Here is a 20,195-nt window from a genome sequence, read left to right as displayed (position 1 = left end):
GGGAATAAAAGGGCTCCAGAGAGACTCTACAGGATCAGCCCAAGGGACCATGACTCCAGCTGGTGAAATACAGATCTGCTTCACTGGCCATCACTGAATTCACAAAGACATTTGGAGAACCCTGATTGGAACTATACTATATGTTGTTGCCGGTTGGAGCTGGATATATGGACTACGCTCGTGATATCTGTTGTCTGGAGGAACATGTGCTGTGACTGCAGGCTATACCGGTTGGGAGACAGTGGGTACCGCCTGTTATGGGGGAACTACTGGTCCCGGGTTGGGATCTTGTGGACTGGGGGCATTGCATTGTGGACATTTACCCAGAGTTGCTGTAAGACCAAGGAATAAAAATAGTTACATTGTTAACCTGCCTAGGTGCTTATTACAACCCACAGCCTCAGATCACAACAGATCCATGTTAAACAGTGCAAGTAAAAATAAAAAAACAACAAAGAAAACACCAAAAGTTGGTAGTTTTTTTTTCTTTCATTTCAACTCAAAATATAACACAATATCTACTCCAAAATGGCACAAAAAAGATACAAGCAGTTATGCAGTTATGTCAACAAATAAATAAAAGTTAGAACTCTCGGAAGCCAGTGAAGACAAAACATGTGGGGCCAAAGCCTAAACTGGTTGTGGTGCAAAGAGATAAACTGTATGCGGGAAGTTCATAGTGGGTATGTTACCATTTAAAGGGAACCTGTCAGATCCCCCATGCCCTCCAACCCAGCAACATTCACCATTACCTATGTATCAGCAAATTCCCTGCCGAACTAGCCCTGTAAAACGTTATTGAGTGAAAACAAGGCATATAAAAAGAATTTATATTGTCCCAGTTTCCAATGCTAATGAGGGCTTTGACTAGTCGATGGGGCATTATTTGCCCCAGACTAGTCAGCCCTCTTTCCATGTTATCATGTTCTTATGGGTGTGATAACATGATTTGCACGAGTGACATCATCGCTGCTGATGCAAATCTCGTGATGACACTGCTCATGCAAATTACAGGGGTGTAATAACATGGAAAGAGAGCTGACTAGTCTGGGGCAACTAACACCCCATCGACTAGTCAAAGCCCTTATTAACATAGCAAATGGGGACACTATAAATGCTTTTTTTATACCTTGTTTTCACTTAATGACGTTATACAGGGCTGGTTAGGCAAGGAACTTACTCATACATAGGTGAATGCTACTGAGTTGGAGGGCATGGGGGTCCTGACAAGTTCCCTTTACAGAGGTTTTCCAAAATTTCAAGTTATCCCCTATCTTTAAGTATATGTATTAACTTTTGTGCTGATTTTTATAGTTCTATAATGTTCTTTTTTATAGGAAAAAACGTGCAGTTTTGCCGCAATTTTGCTGCGTTTTTGAAGCGTTTTTTGATGGGCGCTTTTGAAGCATTTTTTGATGCATTTTTGTACATCAATGAATGCTTTTTGGAACTAAATAAAGTTATTTGGTGGGACATTACTTAAACCCTTGGATTGCCGTCAGAACTTGGGTGAGTATATTGGTTAATTTAAATGATTAAAGAATGTGTCTGTTGAGTTTCAATTAAAGTGTTTGCTCTGTATCTGTGTGTTTATTTAACTCTTTACTTTACTTTAATTAGGTTTGGTGATGAAATGGTCTGATTGACACCTTGTCATCACCAAACAAAAGAGTTAGGTGTTAGCTAATCCCATTAGCCCAATCTCATTTGCATTTCCATTCATGTAATTTATGCGGCAGCTGTGAGCTGCTATTTTTTAGCCTAGGTAGGTGCCATTTGCAAACATGGTCCCTGGCTATTATTAACAGCTCACAGCTGTTTCATTGCTACGTCCCCCCAATCACCACTCAGCAGCGCTTTGGAAGCAGTGTATTTTTGCTGCATCCAAAATGCGGTGTTCTAATGCCTCACTTTTGTTGTTGGTACATGTGAATCCACTGCATATAATGACACTTCAATCGGTCAAAGTCTGCAGCAGATACTAGCGTGTCCGGTACAGAAATTGACATGCTGTGGGTGAATTTGAGTACATCGCCATGATCAGGAGCCACTGCTGGTTTGATGCTGCGTGTATATACAGCGTCTAACCCGCAGCGTCCAGATGGTACATCATCGTGGATGGGATCTCTAGAAATCCCATGTCCACTATGCGTGCATCTGAGGCTGCGGCTCACCCGTGGACACTGACATGTGGCGCGTCTTTCATGACCGCAGCGTGTCAAATTCTCTTGTGGAGTCGCTAGTCTTCGCAACATAAATTTGACCACTAGAATGTATTGAATGCGGTAAATGTGCATGGCTCAGTGAACACATGTGAATTTACCTGCGTTCAATAGAATGGAACGTTTTGAACGCAGCAAAAAATATGCATCCAAAGAGCTGCTATGTCCGGATCGTGGGCACAGAGCCTGAATTAAAAAAAAAAAATGGCATGGGCTCCTGCATCATTTTTATAACTAGCAGAGAGAAAGTTGACCGCTGGGGCTAATATTAGTAGCTGGGGAAGAGGCAATTAGCCCAAAATTCTCTGGCTCTTAATATCAGCCCACAGCTGTTTGTATAGCCTTTACTGGCTAGATTACAGGGAGACCCCAGAAAAAAATTGATGTAGGACCCCCCAATAAAATCTAACCATAAAAGGCTAAACAGACAGCTGCAGGCTGATATTAATAGCCAGGGAAGGGGCCATGAATACTAGCCCCCTCAGCAGCTATTAATATCACCCCTCAGCAGTCCCAGAAATGGCGCATCCATAAGATGCCCCAAATCTGGCGCTTAACCTCCGCTCTTCCCACTGCCCTGTAGTGGTGGCAGGGGGTAATGGGGTTGGGGTTTACATCAGCCTTGTATTGGTGGCTGACGTGAAGCCCAGGTTAGTAATGGAGGGCGTCTATAAGACGCCCCCATTACCAACTGGGTAGTAAAGTTATCGCCGCCTATTCAATAAAAGACACGGCCAGAATAAAGTATTTTAAAGAAATAAAAAAACACATGGTTTTACTTTTTTTTTTATTGTACTCTGTCCGCAAAGCCCTTGATCTTCTGAAAAAAAAGTAAAAAAACAAACAACCATATCCCTCACCTGTCCGCAATCCACAATTCCGTCACGATTGTCCCTCAGCGATCTAGGTCACTTCTACAGTGGTGACATCAGCAATCACTGATTGACTGTGATTTTACACTCCTGTCAGTATACATTGCTGCAGGGGTGAGGTCACTGGGGTTCATCAGCTGAAGATCAGCTGATCAGCCCCGGTGAGCTCACCACCATGGGAAGATTCTTCAGAATGTTCCCACTTTGAGGTCACGTGACCGATTAACTGATCGCTCATGTGACCGCAGGACCTGGCAGCGCGGTACACTGCTGGGAGCGAGCGCACTCCCTGCAATGTACCGCTGGCCGCCAGGAGGAGAACATCGCCGAGGATCAGGACCAGGAGGACACGGGGGGTGCCGGACAGGTGAGTATAGTGTTTTCTTTTTAATTTTTACCTTTTTTTTCTTTTTTTTTACCACCGCGGGCACGCCGGCATGACTGAGGAGACTACTGCTCCCCCCCAGCCACGCCACTCTCGTTGTTATCAGCGGGAGTGGCAGTCAGATGAGAGGAGTAGTAGTCCTCCTCCCCCGACCCGGGTACCACCAGCACCACATTTACGCCGCAAATTCGTGCCTATTGGCTTTAATTGAAACGCAGCAAATCCACAGGTATAAATATATCTGCTGATTTGCTGCAGTTCAATTCAAGTCAATGGGCGCAAATTCACAGCGGAAATGCCTGAACAATGGACATGCTGCGTTTTTTTCCGCAATAGTAATCCTGAGTGGAAATTTCCTCATCACGTGCACAGCACATCAGGATTACCATTGCAATAGGTGGCAGAGCGTTTTTGATGTGTTTTCACGGCGTTTCTACGAGGAAAAACAGCCGCGAAAACGCATCAAAAACACTACGTGTGCACTTAACTTTAGAGAGCTCCCACTGAACTTAATGGGAACCTGTCAGTCGATTCATGCTGCCACAGGCAGAATAAATCAAAGTCTGAAAACAAGGTAGATTTTTCTCTGTTCCAGCCGTTTTTTTCCCCGCACCAACTTAGTTGATCTTTACCGATGTACCCGCATGGAAGATAAATGTTGAGTGCTACAGAGAAACTGCGGCTTCTTAAACTATATTTTCTCTGAAATGCTGGAGCCAAAATGAGGCAAATTTTAACTGAATATTTATTATGATAAATATATTGTATGAGATATAATAATATATGTATAATATACAATTATATATTATACATACAGTATATTATTATATGTCATGCAATTTCTGTGGTACATATCATATTATTTTAGACATAAAATAGACTTGAAATTTAAAGGTGAACGTTAACTTTAAGAAGTGACAACTTAGAATTGGAGAAGTTGATAGATTACAATACTGAATCACAATACATAATGATACTTAATAACCCAGCGATGATCACACTGGACATGTCTTTTCTTATGTTAAATTAGCAGTTCATTTACCTAAATGACAATTAAGACATCTTCAATTATTCAATGGATCTCCCCAAAATAAATGTCTCATAGTGTAATGCCACCATGTAATTAAAGAGGCTGCTCCCATCATAAGAAAGCACTGTTGCCTTCAGACTTTGACTGACACTGCCATTGTTGTAGATAGCCGTAGAGCTGGTATGAATGGTATTGTTTAGATGTGAGGGTTTTATTTAGTTCATTCTTCTTTTTTTCTGTGTGAATGGAGGATGTATTGGAGACATGGCGTTCCTGAGTCTTCACGCTGTGCCACCATATGAAGCTCTTTATGGCACCGCATAACAGAGGTATTTTGCCTTAGAAGCAATGGCTATATTGCTAGAAATCAAGGTCTCTAAAGTCAACTCATACACTAATATGGGTTGTTTATGTTACTCGTTTCTCGGACCTCATTAACTATCTATGTGATTGATAGATTATTATTGATAGAATGAAACATTGATATAAAAAACAGAGAGGGAAAATAGAAAGACATTGGGTAATGGTCAATAGTACCTAAAGAGTATGGTAAAGCGACTTGCTCGGCTCTCACAGAGGCAGACACAGGACACACGGCTCGGGATAACTTCCTGCTGGTTTATTATACGGCATAAACTCCAGCAGGGTTCCAAAAAAATAAACAAGTCCTCTCTGGGATAACGGGAAAACAAAAGACAAAGTATAGCACAGTCGATAAATAAGCAGTGTTTCACCCGCTCCGGATAACGCAGTGAAGTCCCACCAAACACAAGTCCTTTGGTGAAGCTCTCTGGCTTCAACACACACAGCCTGGAGACTTCACTCCAGACCACACCAGATAAAAAAAAATAGTGACTGAGCATTTAACCTTGCTCAGACACACCCTAAGGGGAGGTAGGGGGAATGACTTCCCTTCCATCTCTATGTCATTCACACAAAACCACTCCCATCAAAATGGTGATTCAACCCTCCAACATATAACCTGCTGGAGAAAAGTTGTAGTTCAGATCACTAGGGTTAACAGCCGTAGAGAAACACACCCCTTTAGGACCTAGTAGGACTTTAGGTCCTACTAGGTTCCAGGGCTCACGTCTGCCTGCAATTGTTACACTTGCTATACTTAAGACCTTGCCTACTAGCAATCTAAGCTTTACAGACACCTTGGCTCTACCATAACCAGGCACTGTCTGATTGACCATGAGACCTTCATCAGCCATTGCACCATGGAAGACATCAGTAGGAAACCTGAAGTACAGCACTATATGAAAAGCTGCTCACCTTACTCATGTGACTTGCTTTTCCTTCTGATTTATTGCTGATACTGTTTTCAAAGGTGCAATCAGTATTTCCGATGAAGGGAGCAGGGACCGAAACGTCAAGTGTATATGGATATGTATATATTTGGATTGCATGGACACTAAAGAATCTTCTTTTGTAAATGTATAAGTTTGGAGTCCTGGGGTCTTTTTCATCTACTTGCATTAAAGAGTAATATCCGAACTGTGCACCCTACAACTGTAAAGAAGGGGAGTGTCGTGAATTCTGACCACAGTCTAAATTACAAGTTTTGCACATTTATTTCAGAAGAGGGTGTAAGCTACTACCAAATATATGTGCAAAAATATATATACAAAATATTTGTGAAAAAAAAAAAAAAAAGCCAAATATGTGTGGCAGCGTTTTACTGACTCGCAGAACAAAAAGTTGAGCATGTAAAAATTCAACATGTCCGGTCAGTCTTTCGCCTGACAACAGATGGCATGGAACGATCTGGCTTTCCCCATTTGTTTTAAGTAGCATATTGAGGGCTATTGTAGTCATAGATTCATTTTCAGTTTTTTTGAATGGTGTAAGGCATTATGTGTTCATCAATGAACAGAGAAGATGCATCCAAAATACTTGTGATGGTTCAGCAGCCGACTCATCCAATGTAGTTATGCAACTTCTATTACTTATTCAAGGCTCTATATTGTTTCAGTCCCCGCAATAAAGGTGGTTCCAACAAGGTCATCTCTACATAAGTGCTGTACATTGACAAAGCCTAAGTATTACCCGACAGCACTCTAAAATGAAATAATACACTGCGTGACGCTGAGCTGTAACTAACGTCTACACGCTAAGCTTAAAATACATCAAGACAAAAGACACAATTACGAGATTGTAGAAGAGCAGATATTCTAATTAAAGTAGACAAAATGTATCTCCAACATCAATGAAGGTCATATATTGGCACATGTCTGGTGTCCTACAACATTTCCTAGACTATTAGTTTATCCTTTCATTTTTCTTCTCTTTTGATACAATCTATGGCATAGTAACTCATATTTCAAAGCTGCAGTTGATTCTAGGTCAAAATATTTATTTTTTATTTTCTTTTTCCCGCACTCCTGTTGCAGCCATGTAAATATTGTGCTTGCTCTGAGGTTGCCATAGTAACAATAACGCATTTATGCAATCATGACAACCCCAGAGCAAGCAGGAATGCTATTTAGTTTGCACTGGGTTGACAAGTGCCTATAAACATAGGGTACACATAGGCCCCAATTTATCAAAGCAATTTAGCCAGAATCCTTGCGTAAATTGCTTTGAAAAGCCACAATATTTTTCGGCAAATTTGGTGACTTTTGCCGTTTTCATCTTATTCTAATTCATAACCAGCTGAGGTGTTCCCTATGCTAGAAATCTTACTTCAGTCAATCTAGGACTTTAGTAAGATTTTTGGCGTGACTCACGAAGGCCATGCCACCTGTCAGATGCTCCTGATTAATTAAGAGACAAATGCCTCTTTATGAATCAGAAACGTCTGACCCCTCAATGCCCCCTCATCAAGAACGGCCATAATCTCGACCTCTATGGCATACATGTCAAACGCTGGCCCGTGGGCCAAATCTGGCCCGCAGGGTGATTATATTTGGCCACATCAGAACCACCAACCCAGTGTGCGTCCATTATCCTGTATGGAGGACTATATAAGTCCCATTATTCTGTATGGAGGACGATGTGGGGACCATTAGTCTGTATGGAGGACTATGTGGGTCCATTATTCTGTATGGAGGATTATGTGAGGACCATTATTCTGTATGGAGGACCATGTGTGTCCATTATTCTGTATGGAGGACTAAGTTGGGACCATTATTCTGTATGGCGGACGATGTGGCGTCCATTATTCTGTATGGAGGACTATGTGGGACCATTATTCTGTATGGAGGACTATGTGGGGCCCATTATTCTGTATGGAGGACTATATGGGGCCATTATTCTGTATGGAGGACTATGCGGGGCCCATTATTCTGTATGGAGGACTATATGGGGCCATTATACTGTATGGAGGACTATGTGAGGCCATTATACTGTATGGAGGACTATGTGGGTCCCATTATTCTGTATGGAGGACTATGTGGGTCCCATTATTCTGTATGGAGGACTATATGGGGCCATTATTCTGTATGGAGGACTATGCGGGGCCCATTATTCTGTATGGAGGACTATATGGGGCCATTATACTGTATGGAGGACTATGTGAGGCCATTATACTGTATGGAGGACTATGTGGGTCCCATTATTCTGTATGGAGGACTATGTGGGTCCCATTATTCTGTATGGAGGACTATGTGGGGCCCATTATTCTGTATGGAGGACTATGTGGCATCCATTATTCTGTATGGAGGTCTATGTGGGACCATTATACTGTATACTGGTTGGCCTGCGACTTTGTCCAAGTTTTTCATTTTAGTCATCTGTGTGTTTGAGTTTGACATCTCTGGTCTATGGTAATCTCATCCTTGAGCAAATCTAACAATGCTTGATATCATGAATTATTAAAACTTCAAATTAAAGAGGAAAAGTTATGGTTATAACTATTAAACTGCTACTTGAATTTCCCAAATATTCTCTATATTTTTCTATACTTTTATTTAGCATCTCATCCCCTTTACCTTTTACTTGTTCCCGCTAAACAGTAAATTTAGGGAGTCTACAACCTTTAGTTCTATCTATTGAATATAGAATAACATAAAAGGTGTCACTGATTGGATAACGGTCATAATTCACACCATCGTGTAGGTGTATTACGATAATTTATTTGTTACACAGTTGTGCTTTCAGCATTGGGTACAATATGTTCACATGTTTATCCATAAGATTAATTCAACTCCAATCAATAATACAAGCTGATTTACCAAAATGTCTAAAAGAAAAGCTATTGCCCATAGGAAGCAATCACAGCTCATCTTTCATTTGTTATTCTGCTCTTGAGAAATTAAATCTGTGCTGTGATTGGTTGCTATAGAAACAGTTTTTTTGGACAGGTACCATAAATCTGCCCCACATTTGTAGAGTTGGTGATGTAAAAGAATAACTAATCTTTCATTTTTTTTTTTTAGAATTTTGTCCTACATGGAAACTTATGAAGCTTCGCAAATCACTTTCCCTAATCTATTTCCCTTGGCTTTTCAGCTTTTATCCTGAGTTCAAAATGCATTTTTTTTTTTTCTAAAAGTCATTTTTTTCAGTAGCTAAAACAAAAATAAAACAAAATTACACCTGAATCCTGAAGGAATGCTCAACGAGAGAAAATGACCTTAGTGCACGTTCACATAGTGCCATCAAGTCGCTTTTTAATTTTTTTGCTCCAATAGCTACTGTGCCGCAACAAGCAAAAAAGATTTGACAGCACCATGCGAACGTTCCCTTAGGGTTTGTATACATAAATTGTCATTATTTTTAGTATTATTTTTGTAGTGTAAACTTGGCATAATAGGGTCTGGGAAAGAGACGCCTACAACAACAACAAGGAGGTGTAACAATAGCCAGAACCCTTGGGGTCCCAAGGAAAATGGGAAGTCACTGGTGTCTGCTGGGTATTGGGATTGGGGGAGAGAGTAGAGAGATGAAGACAACCAGTAATTCCCAGTAGATGACTCTTTTTGGTGGGCAGGATCCCTTTTCCTGCTAGGAGGATACGGCTACAAAGCCATCCTCCATCCTTTATATCACTATATGTGAGACTACGGTGTTCCTATAGCTATGCCACTGAAGAACTCTCTGTCCTTACTTCATTCTCATGCTTTGGTCCTACATCTACCAACATGACCAACATGATAGTGTTTCAGCACTGATAAAAATAGGACCGTTTTCACATTTGCAGATCTATTTTAGGTACTAACTAGATAAATTATACTGTATACTTACCCACATTTACAATACAAAATTCTGGAATTCACTCAGGGAACAAGCGAAAAATGCCCTGGTATGCCCCAAACACCCACATTTGGATGTGATTTTGCTAAGCACTACCCTTTTAAGGTCCGGCTTGTATGACTGTCCCATACTTCCCAATGGGTGGTGTTTCCAACTGATCCTTATAATGGACGTACCACCACAATACATCCATGTACCCGCCAGCCCAACTGCTCTTCAATGGAGTTGTGTTGTAGTTCCCCGCATAGCATGTTAATGGGGGTATTCCAAAAAAACATAAAAAGTGATTCTTTCTCCTCATTCAAGTGATCATCAGGGATCCTAGCGATCGATATGCTAGCACATCTTATGATTAGGGTTAGTGGAAATGAATTTGCACAATCCGGTCCATCAGCTATCTCTGGCCGCTGGATGAGAGCCATAAGAACCACCTCTTACTTGATGCCATCCACTACTCTACGTCTTCCTTTGATTAGCCGGCCCATGTGCATTATACCACAATAATGAGGTCACACCAGGCTGACTATTCAAAAGAAGAGCTGTGTAATATCGGGAGGTAGGAGGCGGTTCTCCAGGTTCTCCCAGCGGACTCAGATGGAAAAGGTTGTGCGAATCAACTCTACTTATGATGAAAATATCTTTGTCTTTAGTAGTTTCTAAAGAGTCGATTGCAATTTAATACACACTTTTCCATGTAATAATGCAATATTAGTTAAAAAAAAATAAGCGTTTACTCTTGAAAACCAAGGATTGGTTGTATGCAGACAGCGAGCATACAGTAGGTGCACATGTCCATCTTATTTACCCTGTTGCAGAGATCTTGAGGTTTGGTAGAGAGGTTTTGCGGCATCTCCCTGCAGCGAGTCGATAGGTTCAGGATTGCGGTGGCAGCCATGTGTGCGGCTTCCATATCATGGGAGTAATCAAAGCTGCTTTTGCTACACGTACTGCTGGCGCTGCTGCCTCCGCCACAACTCATATTGCTACTGCTGCTGCTGGGGGCATAGCTGCTCGTTGTGCTGCTTGTTGGGCTGGAGTTCTTACAGTAACGTTTAGCTGCAAAGAAAAACATGTATGAAATCAATAATTACAAGACAACATGAATCCTCTACAGTGATCACACCCTGACTTCATTCCACACAATGTGCCACGCTCTTCCTTGCTGAATGCTTTAGAGCAGAGGTAGACGACCTATGGCGCTTCATTCCTTGTGGAATTCTGGATTTCGACATAAAAAAAGTCATAGACTGTCTGAGCGAAGAATAAGAAATGCCAGAAAAAAAAAACATTGCTAAAAGGGACATACTACATCTAAAATTTCGATCACATTTTCTTTATGGTCGAATGCAATTTTTTGTTCCCTGTTATTAGCCATTTTGGAGCTACCTGATACCCCGTAGTGGGGTAGAGCGATTTGTGATCAGGTAGCTGATTCCATTGGGGTATGTGCACAAGCAGATTTTTTGATGTGTCCACAAACTACAAGTTTTCTAGTGGGAATGAGTTAAAGGGTTTTTCCAATATCTAAAATGCTCTTTATAAATATCTATTTTTTAACCACTTTTGTAATTTGCTTTATTTTAAAATTTTCTACTCTTCTCCCCACATGTGGATTTTTACTATAGTTTTTGTGACGTTTTGTTTGAGGGGAGTCTCAAATGGGGCGTCACAGGAGGATGTCCGTGTAGTCACTTCCCCACAACTTCTATCACCCTGCCAAGAAAAGGATATTATCATGGGGTGGTGCTGCAGTCACTTGCCACAACTTCTTTTACCACTGTCCACTGATGACATCCATAATCAATCGCAGTGATCTACAGGAGAGGTGAGCACAGCGCTGGCACACTTCTACCATTACCAGCCCACAGCTTTGTTTCTCTGAAAGAGGATGTCTTCAGGGGATGGTGATAGAAGCAGTGTGAGTGACACCAGTGCAGCCCCCAGATGACAATTAGTTTTATGGCAGTGATAGAAGCTGTGGGGAGACGTTGTTGTCACTCACCCTGCTTCTATCACCACACTGAAACAAATAGTCATCAGAGGGCAATGCTGGTGTCACTCTGGTGATTGATGTCATCAGAGGGTGGCAAAGAAAGAAACTGTGGTAAGTCACCCTCTTATGACATCCTGTTCTGGGTGGGGGGAGGGTGATAGGCAATGAGGGGAAGTGACTGCAGGGCCACCCTCCAGTGATGTTCTGTTTTAGACTCCTCTCAATCAAAACAGCGGTATAATGAGAAGTGTAAGGTATTTTAAAATAAAGAAAATTACAAAAGAGGTTAGGGGCTAAAGACAGATCTTTCTACAGGGCATTTTAGGTATCGGACTGCCCATCTAAGGAAGTGTTACTTCTTTGAGGAGTTTTTGGAGGAGATTTCCTGAAGCTTTTTTTAAGAGGTTTTCTTTTAAGTATTTTTTGCAGCCTTCATAATTGGACAATGCCTAGTAGGGAGCATTTTCCATTAGGTGATGCGTCAAAAAATGTCATGCATTTTCTCCCCACCAGACATTTTACAAATCTTACAGCAGTAAGAAAGATCTCAAAACACTGACCATGATTAGTAAGTTGTTTTACAATAGGAAGAGGAAGAATATTTGGCGTTTTTTTGAGTATTCTTTAAAGGGGTTGTCCGGTCTAAATTGATAATTCTGCAGTCACTTTGTGTGACTGCAGAATTTCTGCTTCATTTCTGCATCGTGGGCACATAGCCTAAAAATATTTACATCAATTGTACAACCTTTTCCTTTGACATGAAGCTTATTTATTTATTTTATTTTATTATACCTTGTATGCATATATAAAATCTTTTCAGTGATTGATGAAGGTCCGATTGTTGGACCGAAACGTCTTTCTCATTTTGGATTGCATTCATGAAATAAAAATTCCATTTTGTTCAGTATATTTGAGTACCAAGTTTCACATCCTAATACCCGACATCCGTGCCTCTTCTCTTGATTAGCCAGCGTGGCACGATGCTGCCCCAGACTGGCTAATGAACAGGAGAGCTTTGCATGCAGTTAGGAGGTGGTTCTTAAAAAAATCTGTCCAGCATCCAGAGATTACTGATGTGGCAGATGAACTGGGCCCACTGCATCAATTTCCACCATCTCAAGTACCTAATCTTTATTTTTTTTATGTGATAGGTGATGGTTAGTGAAAATCTGATTCTTAACACCGCCGCCAATAGCTCAAAATAATTGCACTGTGTGCGCTGCTAAGAAAGAAGGAGCTCATTGCTCTTGCTTTGCATGCACACAGAGCATTGTACAGGCTCAGTAGATAGTCTATGAGCCCATACACCACTCATGCACAAGCTCATGAACTTTCTACTGAGCCTCTACCCCGCTCTGTGTGCCAGCCCATGCAGAAGCTCATCACTCCTGCTTACACACTCACACATCAGACCAGTGTTTTGAGCAGCCAGTTGGGGTCTTAGGACCCAGCCCACCATCGATCTGCAGAGTGTTTCAGTATCTGTCAAAAATATTTTTTTTCTTAAATGTAAGTACTTTTTAAGTCATAGAATATTGTATTGTATAACAATCATGTTTCAGGTAATCCAGAAACAGCCCGAAACACCGTGTCTGCAAATTGAGATTCTGTTTTGGCTTTTATCCTAAGTCATGTGGCAAGGCTCGTTAAAGGGTCGATATTGACTTTTAGGATTGCTACTTCCAATAGGTGGCAGTAGAGTTCAAGTTCTCTTCCTGTCTGAAGAGGCAATTTGCATATTTAATTTCCCAAAGCAGCATGCATGGTGTATAAGTCTCCTCATTCTGACATGCCAGGCATAGCTTGTCACTCTCCACAGGAGAAAACTTACCCCTTAGATCCCAGTCTTAAGCCTCTCACCTAGCCAAATCAGATCTCATACTTTGCACTGACGAGGGGCAATACCCTGAAACGCCGTGTCTATAAACTGAGATTCTGGTTTGGCTTTTATCCTAAGTCATGTGACAAGGCTCGTTAAAGGGTCGATAGTGACTTTAAGGATTGCTAATTCCTAGAGGCGGCACTAGAGTTTTATTCCTCTTCCTCTAAAAGGCAATTTGTATATGGCAATCCAAAGGCACCGTTTGGTTTTCAGGCCACCTACCATCATATCCTTTTGGAGAGATATCCCTGGACTGCACCTTCGGAGCGATAGCCCTCTTTCCGTATGCATGGTTTTCATAATTGTTATATTCAAACGTAGTCTTTGAATATTTCTCCAGTTCCTTGGCCAAGTTGGAGCGAGGTGTGGTTGTTGATACATTGTTCCTGTAACCGTACTGTGGAATTTCTAATTGCTTTACAAAACACATAGGCCTAAAAAAAAAGGGAACATTTTTTTTTTGTAACATGAAATCTACTATTTTATAGCAATGAAACAATTTCCGTATAGTATGTAATTGGCACAGACTGAGAAACATTGTAAATCCACACTAAATTGAGAATCTGGTCAGATACAATGTATTATTGGCTGTGAATTGGGAACCATAGAACATAATTAAAAATTATATAGCAATATTGATTGCATTCACATCTAAAAAGACACTCCTGTCTAAATGTCTTAAACGGGTTGTCATAGAGTGACTGTAGGCTTGTAGCTTAAGTCAGGGGCAACCCCTTTAAGAAGGCATGTGTACTTTAAAGAGATTATCCCATAAGACCTTTTTCTTTAAGCCAGAATCGAGGACCACTAAGCCTGCCTCTCCTCTGAGTGTGGGGCCCTTGTAGGAGGACCCCACAGGTTCCCAGGTTCCCATAGGTTCTTATATTAAAAAGTAGAACACTTTGAAGTGGAAGTAGAAGAAGATAAGACAAAGGAAGACCAAGATACTTTTGCAGCACTGTCAGGTGAATAGGAGCCAATGGAAACATTTAAAGGTAATCTGCCAGGACAATTCACCCCATCAAACTGTTTATTTGATTGTGTAGCTCTCGGAAACATAATGGCATTCACACCTTTACTTATGCAATCTGTCGCTCCCTGACTGCAAATCACTGTTTCAATTCATATGCAAATAAGTCTTAAGATCTCTGGGTGTGTCTAAGCACTTCCCAAGTCTCTGCCTCCTGTTCTCAGTCCCGTCCCATCCCCACCTTCCTTTGCTTGACTGACAGCTCACTGGTATGAATACAACTAGTCAGCTGTCAGTCAAGCAAAGAAAGTTGAGGCTGGGCTGAAAATAGAGCAAAACCTGGTTACCTGGTCTGGTGGTAATCATTAATTGATTCATTTTATTAAGAACACCGAATACATGAGGATGATAACCATTTATTAATAGTCATCATTTAACAATTTACTTACCTTAAAACACGGTCAGATGCTTGACTAGATTTTGTTGCATCACAAGTTTGATGTTTCTCTTGAGCTTTTGCTAATTTCTCTGCAGCAGCAATAGGACACCCCGAAAGACTGCGGAAGAAGATTCTGAATTAGTGCTTAATAATTATGTATTTTATTAGTTTATATAGAACCATCATTTTTATAGACATTGTCATTGCTGTCACCATTGGTGCTCACAATCTAAAGTTCCTATCTGTATGTCTTTGAAGTCTATCTATTATCTATCTATTATCCATCTATTATCTATCTATCTATTATCTAGCTATCTATTATCTATCTATTATCTATCTATTATCCATCTATTATCTATCTATCTATTATCTAGCTATCTATTATCTATCTATCATCTATCCCTATCTATCTATTATCTATCCCTATCTATTATCTATCCATATACAGTACAGACCAAAAGTTTGGACACACCTTCTCATTTAAAGATTTTTCTGTATTTTCATGACTATGAAAATTGTACATTCACACTGAAGGCATCAAAACTATGAATTAACACATGTGGAATTATATACTTAACAAAAAAGTGTGAAACAACTGAAAATATGTCTTATATTCTAGGTTCTTCAAAGTAGCCACTTTTTGCTTTGATGACTGCTTTGCACACTCTTGGCATTGTCTTGATGAGCTTCAAGAGGTAGTCACCGGAAATGGTTTTCACTTCACAGTTGTGCCCTGTCAGGTTTAATAAGTGGGATTTCTTGCCTTATAAATGGGGTTGTGACCATCAGTTGTGTTGTGCAGAAGTCTGGTGGATACACTGCTGATAGTCCTACTGAACAGACTGTTAGAATTTGTATTATGGCAAGAAAAAAGCAGCTAAGTAAAGAAAAACGAGTGGCCATCATTACTTTAAGGAATGAAGGTCAGTCAGTCTGAAAAATTGGGAAAACTTTGAAAGTGTCCCCAAGTGCAGTTGCAAAAACCATCAAGCGCTACAAAGAAACTGGCTCACATGAGGACCGCCCCAGGAAAGGAAGACCAAGAGTCACCTCTGCTTCTGAGGATAAGTTTATCCAAGTCACCAGCCTCAGAAATCGCAGGTTAACAGCAGCTCAGATTAGAGACCAGGTCAATGCCACACAGAGTTCTAGCAGCAGACACATCTCTTCAACAACTGTTAAGAGGAGACTTTGTGCAGCAGGCCTTCATGGTAAAATAGCTGCTAGGAAGCCACTGCTAAGGACAGGCAACAAGCAGAAGAGACTTGTTTGGGCTAAAGAACACAAGGAATGGACATTAGACCAGTGGAAATCTGTGATTTGGTCTGATAAGTCCAAATTTGAGATCTTTGGTTCCAACCACCGTGTCTTTGTGCAACGCAGAAAAGGTGAACGGATGGACTCTACATGCCTGGTTCCCACCGTGAAGCATGGAGGAGGAGGTGTGATGGTGTGGGGGTGCTTTGCTGGTGACACTGTTGGAGATTTATTCAAAATTGTAGGCATACTGAACCAGCATGGCTACCACAGCATCTTGCAGCGGCATGCTATTCCATCCGGTTTGCATTTAGTTGGACCATATTTATTTTTTAACAGGACAATGACCCCAAACACACCTCCAGGCTGTGTAAGGGCTATTTGACCAAGAAGGTAAGTGATGGGGTGCTACGCCAGATGACCTGGCCTCCACAGTCACCAGACCTGAACCCAATCGAGATGGTTTGGGGTGAGCTGGACCGCAGAGTATAGGCAAAAGGGCCAACAAGTGCTAAACATCTCTGGGAACTCCTTCAAGATTGTTGGAAGACCATTTCCGGTGACTACCTCTTGAACTTCATCAAGAGAATGCCAAGAGTGTGCAAAGCAGTCATCGAAGCAAAAGGTGGCTACTTTGAAGGACCTAGAATATAAGACATACTTTCAGTTGTTTCACACTTTTTTGATAAGTATATAATTCTACATGTGTTAATTCATAGTTTTGATGCCTTCAGTGTGAATGTACAATTTTCATAGTCATGAAAATACAGAAAAATCTTTAAATGAGAAGGTGTGTCCAAACGTTTGGTCTGTACTCTATCTATCTATCTATTATCTATCCATATATCTATCTGTATATTATCTATACGTTATCTATCTATTGTCTATCTGTCATATATATATATATCTATAGGAGGAACCTGTGAACCCCACCTCACACCATTCTTATGGCCATTTATTTTCCTCTATATTACTTTCTGTAATTCTACACATAACACATAACTTGAAAAACATTCTAACAGGTTATATTATATAGAAAGTCAGTTTTGCTGGTGGTTACACTGCTGTTATTTCAGCCAAATTAATGAAAACTCCATACACACTTTATAAAGTTGGTGCCTCTTTACATATAACACAGTTTGTTCAATGATATGTTCATATAAAGTTTTTTTCAGGCAATCTTTGATCAGAACTGCTCCAAAAACAGCCTGATATGTGGCCCGTCACAATGTAACCGCTTCAGGTTTCTGTAATGCCAAGTGATTAAAAAAAATTTCCTGCCCATTCTTCAGCCATTTTCTGCTGGGAATAAGCTACATAATTACAATATATCTCAATGGGAAGGCTAAAAAGATGTCCAGAAGACACCCTGGCTTCTTTTGGAGCATTTTCTCAAGATGTCCAGAAAACGCCCTGGTGTCGTTTTGAGCATTTTCTCAAGATGTCCAGAAGACGCCCTGGTGGCGTTTTGAGCATTTTCTCAAGATGTCCAGAAGAGGCCCTGGTGTCTTTTTGAGCATTTTCTCAAGATGTCCAGAAGACGCCCTGGTATCGTTTTAAGTATTTTCTTAGCGTTTTCACATAAGCAAAATAAAACCTTGAAACTTCAGAGAATAAAGAGCAATTCTTGAAATATCTTCTACTAGAAAAATGAATGGTATTGGTCTCCTGAAGAAGACGCACATACACTAGAGATGCTTTTTCTTCACTATTTCTCCACTCCTCCTACCGGAGTGAGAATTACAAATTTTTGTGACCTTTTTAAATCTGATAGATGGTAATCTTGTGAGCAGGACCCTCACTCTCGTTAATGGCTGCGTTATGTGATGCTTTGTAATGTCTGATATTGTCTGTACATCTTCCCTCTGAATTGTAAAGCGCTGTGGAATGTGTTGGCGCTTTGGAAATAAAAATTATTATTATTTTTTTCAGAGATATCCACACCTATTTTCCAAGCACTTTGGTGAGATCAATATAAAAAAGTCAGGCATTTTTGGCCAAATATAGCTACAATTTTTGTGACTTTCTGAAGAAGAAAACTGCCTTGATATTTATTTAACGCCATTAATTCCACAGCGCTTTACAGACCATATCGGCACTGTCCCCATTGGTGCTCACAATATAAATTCCCTATCAGTATGTCCTTGAAGTGTAGGAGGAAACCGAAGAACAAACACGGGAAGAACATACAAACTCCTTGCAGATGTTGTCCTTGGTGGGATTTGAGCCCGGGACCCCAGCGCTGCAAAACAACAGTGCTAACCACTGAGCTACCACGCTGCCCTACATTTTTCTCATTGATTTTAGTTGTCATTAAGTCACTACATCGTAAGAAGAAATATCTTGACTGGTCACAAAATATGTTCTCTTGTTAACGAAAAAAAATAAAAATAGACGCATATTGCAGTTTATGTGAAGGGCAACAGTCAGGAAAAAGTTTTCGCTTTGTGCCAAAAAAAATCCCTAGATCACACATTTCTTGATCTTGTTAAATGACAAATGGAAACTTTTCAGTAGTTTAAGAAAGCAAAGTAAGCACCAGCTGTCATCTCTTCAATTCAAATGGGACTACCAGAAAGTGCTGGAGTAGTAAAAATGTCCGTCTGTAGCAGATCCAGAGCCGCTGCGCCTACCTTCTGTGAGAATTCCTGTTGCTGTTTACGTGGCCTCTCCCGGTGCAACCTGGTGTCGGGCACTTAAGAACATTTTCATGCATGGCAAGAACTGAGAAGAAGGAAAAAAAAGAAGTAAAAGAAGGAAATCAGTGTAAGAAATGGAATATGTTAAACATACCATAACTAGAAATATTTCATGTCTGACGCCAATTTGGATATTAATTGTCCATAGTCGTCTGAAGAGATAACACTTCTGAACAAAGTATCTTTATTCTATTTAATAAATGGTAAAAAAATATTTGTTCAGTGCAATTTTTTTTTTTTATAAATCATCGAAATTCCACTTGGTTATTATATTTTTTATTTATCTCAAATGTATTTTAGGTATTTATTGTATTTCTCTTTTATATCTAGAAATAAAAAAAACCCCAACAAATATTGATATATCCACACTACATTCGCTACATAATAAAGAAAAACTTTAAATAGTGGGTGTCCTTATCTTTTTTAGCTTTCGTTTTCTTGTGTTGCAGTCGTTTATAATAATGGAATAAGGATATGTTCTCATGTGGTGTTTTTGCAGGGTTTTTTGCTATTTTTTTCCAGCAGCAGAAACCCTGCATTTTATAATAACAGCAAAGTGAATGAGATTTCAAAAATCTCGAGCACATGTTATATTTTTGCTGTGCGTTTTTTAAGATGCTGGGCGTTTTTTGAAATATGCAACATGTCAATTCTTGTAGTGTCTTTGCAGCTTTTTTTTTTTACCCATTCTAATGAATGGAAAAAAAATGCAAGGAAAAATGCATCAAAAACGCATGCAAAAATATGTTAAAAGCACCGGTGTTTTATGCAGCATTTTTCCTGCCAACACTGTTTGATGCAGATACAAATGTTGCAAAACACAACATGTACGGGGTATGTGCACACGTTGATTGCAGCAGAAATTTCTGTTGCGTAAAACACCAGTGCTTTTGCCATATTTTTGCATGCGCTTTTGATGCATTTTTGCATGCACTTTTGATGCACTTTTGATGCATTTCTTATGTTTTTTATGCTTTTTTCACCCATTTATTTGATTGGGTGAAAAAACACTGCAAAAACGCTAAAAAGAACTGACATGCTGCAGATTTAAAACTGCTTCAATTCTGCAAGTAAAAAATTAACAGCATGTGTATGATATTTCAGAAATCGCCTTCACTTTCCTGGTACTGTAAAAAGCAGTTTTTTTTCCACGGCAAAAACGCAATGTGGGAATAAGCCCCAACCTGATCAAAGGGAAACAAAAAATTAAAGTAGTGATAAATCGGAGACTACATGTGGATTTTATG

The 20,195-nt window shown here is 40.2% G+C and overlaps 1 protein-coding gene across 17 annotated transcripts in view; it reads right to left on the bottom strand.

The window, feature by feature from the left end:
• The window catches only part of MYT1L (myelin transcription factor 1 like), a 679,346-nt gene that overhangs the window by 67,734 nt on the left and 591,417 nt on the right, over positions 1 to 20,195 (bottom strand). For all 17 annotated transcript variants that reach the window (XM_073674215.1, XM_073674210.1, XM_073674221.1 and 14 more), the window contains 4 exons: positions 18,883 to 18,973; positions 15,003 to 15,110; positions 13,806 to 14,017; positions 10,514 to 10,764 (listed from right to left, as the gene is read on the bottom strand). In XM_073674215.1, coding sequence (XP_073530316.1) covers positions 10,514 to 10,764; positions 13,806 to 14,017; positions 15,003 to 15,110; positions 18,883 to 18,973 — 662 coding nt within the window. The remainder of the gene's footprint in view (positions 1 to 10,513; positions 10,765 to 13,805; positions 14,018 to 15,002; positions 15,111 to 18,882; positions 18,974 to 20,195) is intronic.

This window comes from Phyllobates terribilis, unplaced genomic scaffold (genome assembly GCF_046119375.1).
Source record: "Phyllobates terribilis strain yellow unplaced genomic scaffold, ASM4611937v1 Scaffold_3__8_contigs__length_932513732, whole genome shotgun sequence".
NCBI classification, from domain to species: domain Eukaryota; kingdom Metazoa; phylum Chordata; class Amphibia; order Anura; family Dendrobatidae; genus Phyllobates; species Phyllobates terribilis.
Note: the sequence above shows the minus strand (reverse complement) of the source record. Positions and strands in the feature narration are given on the sequence as shown.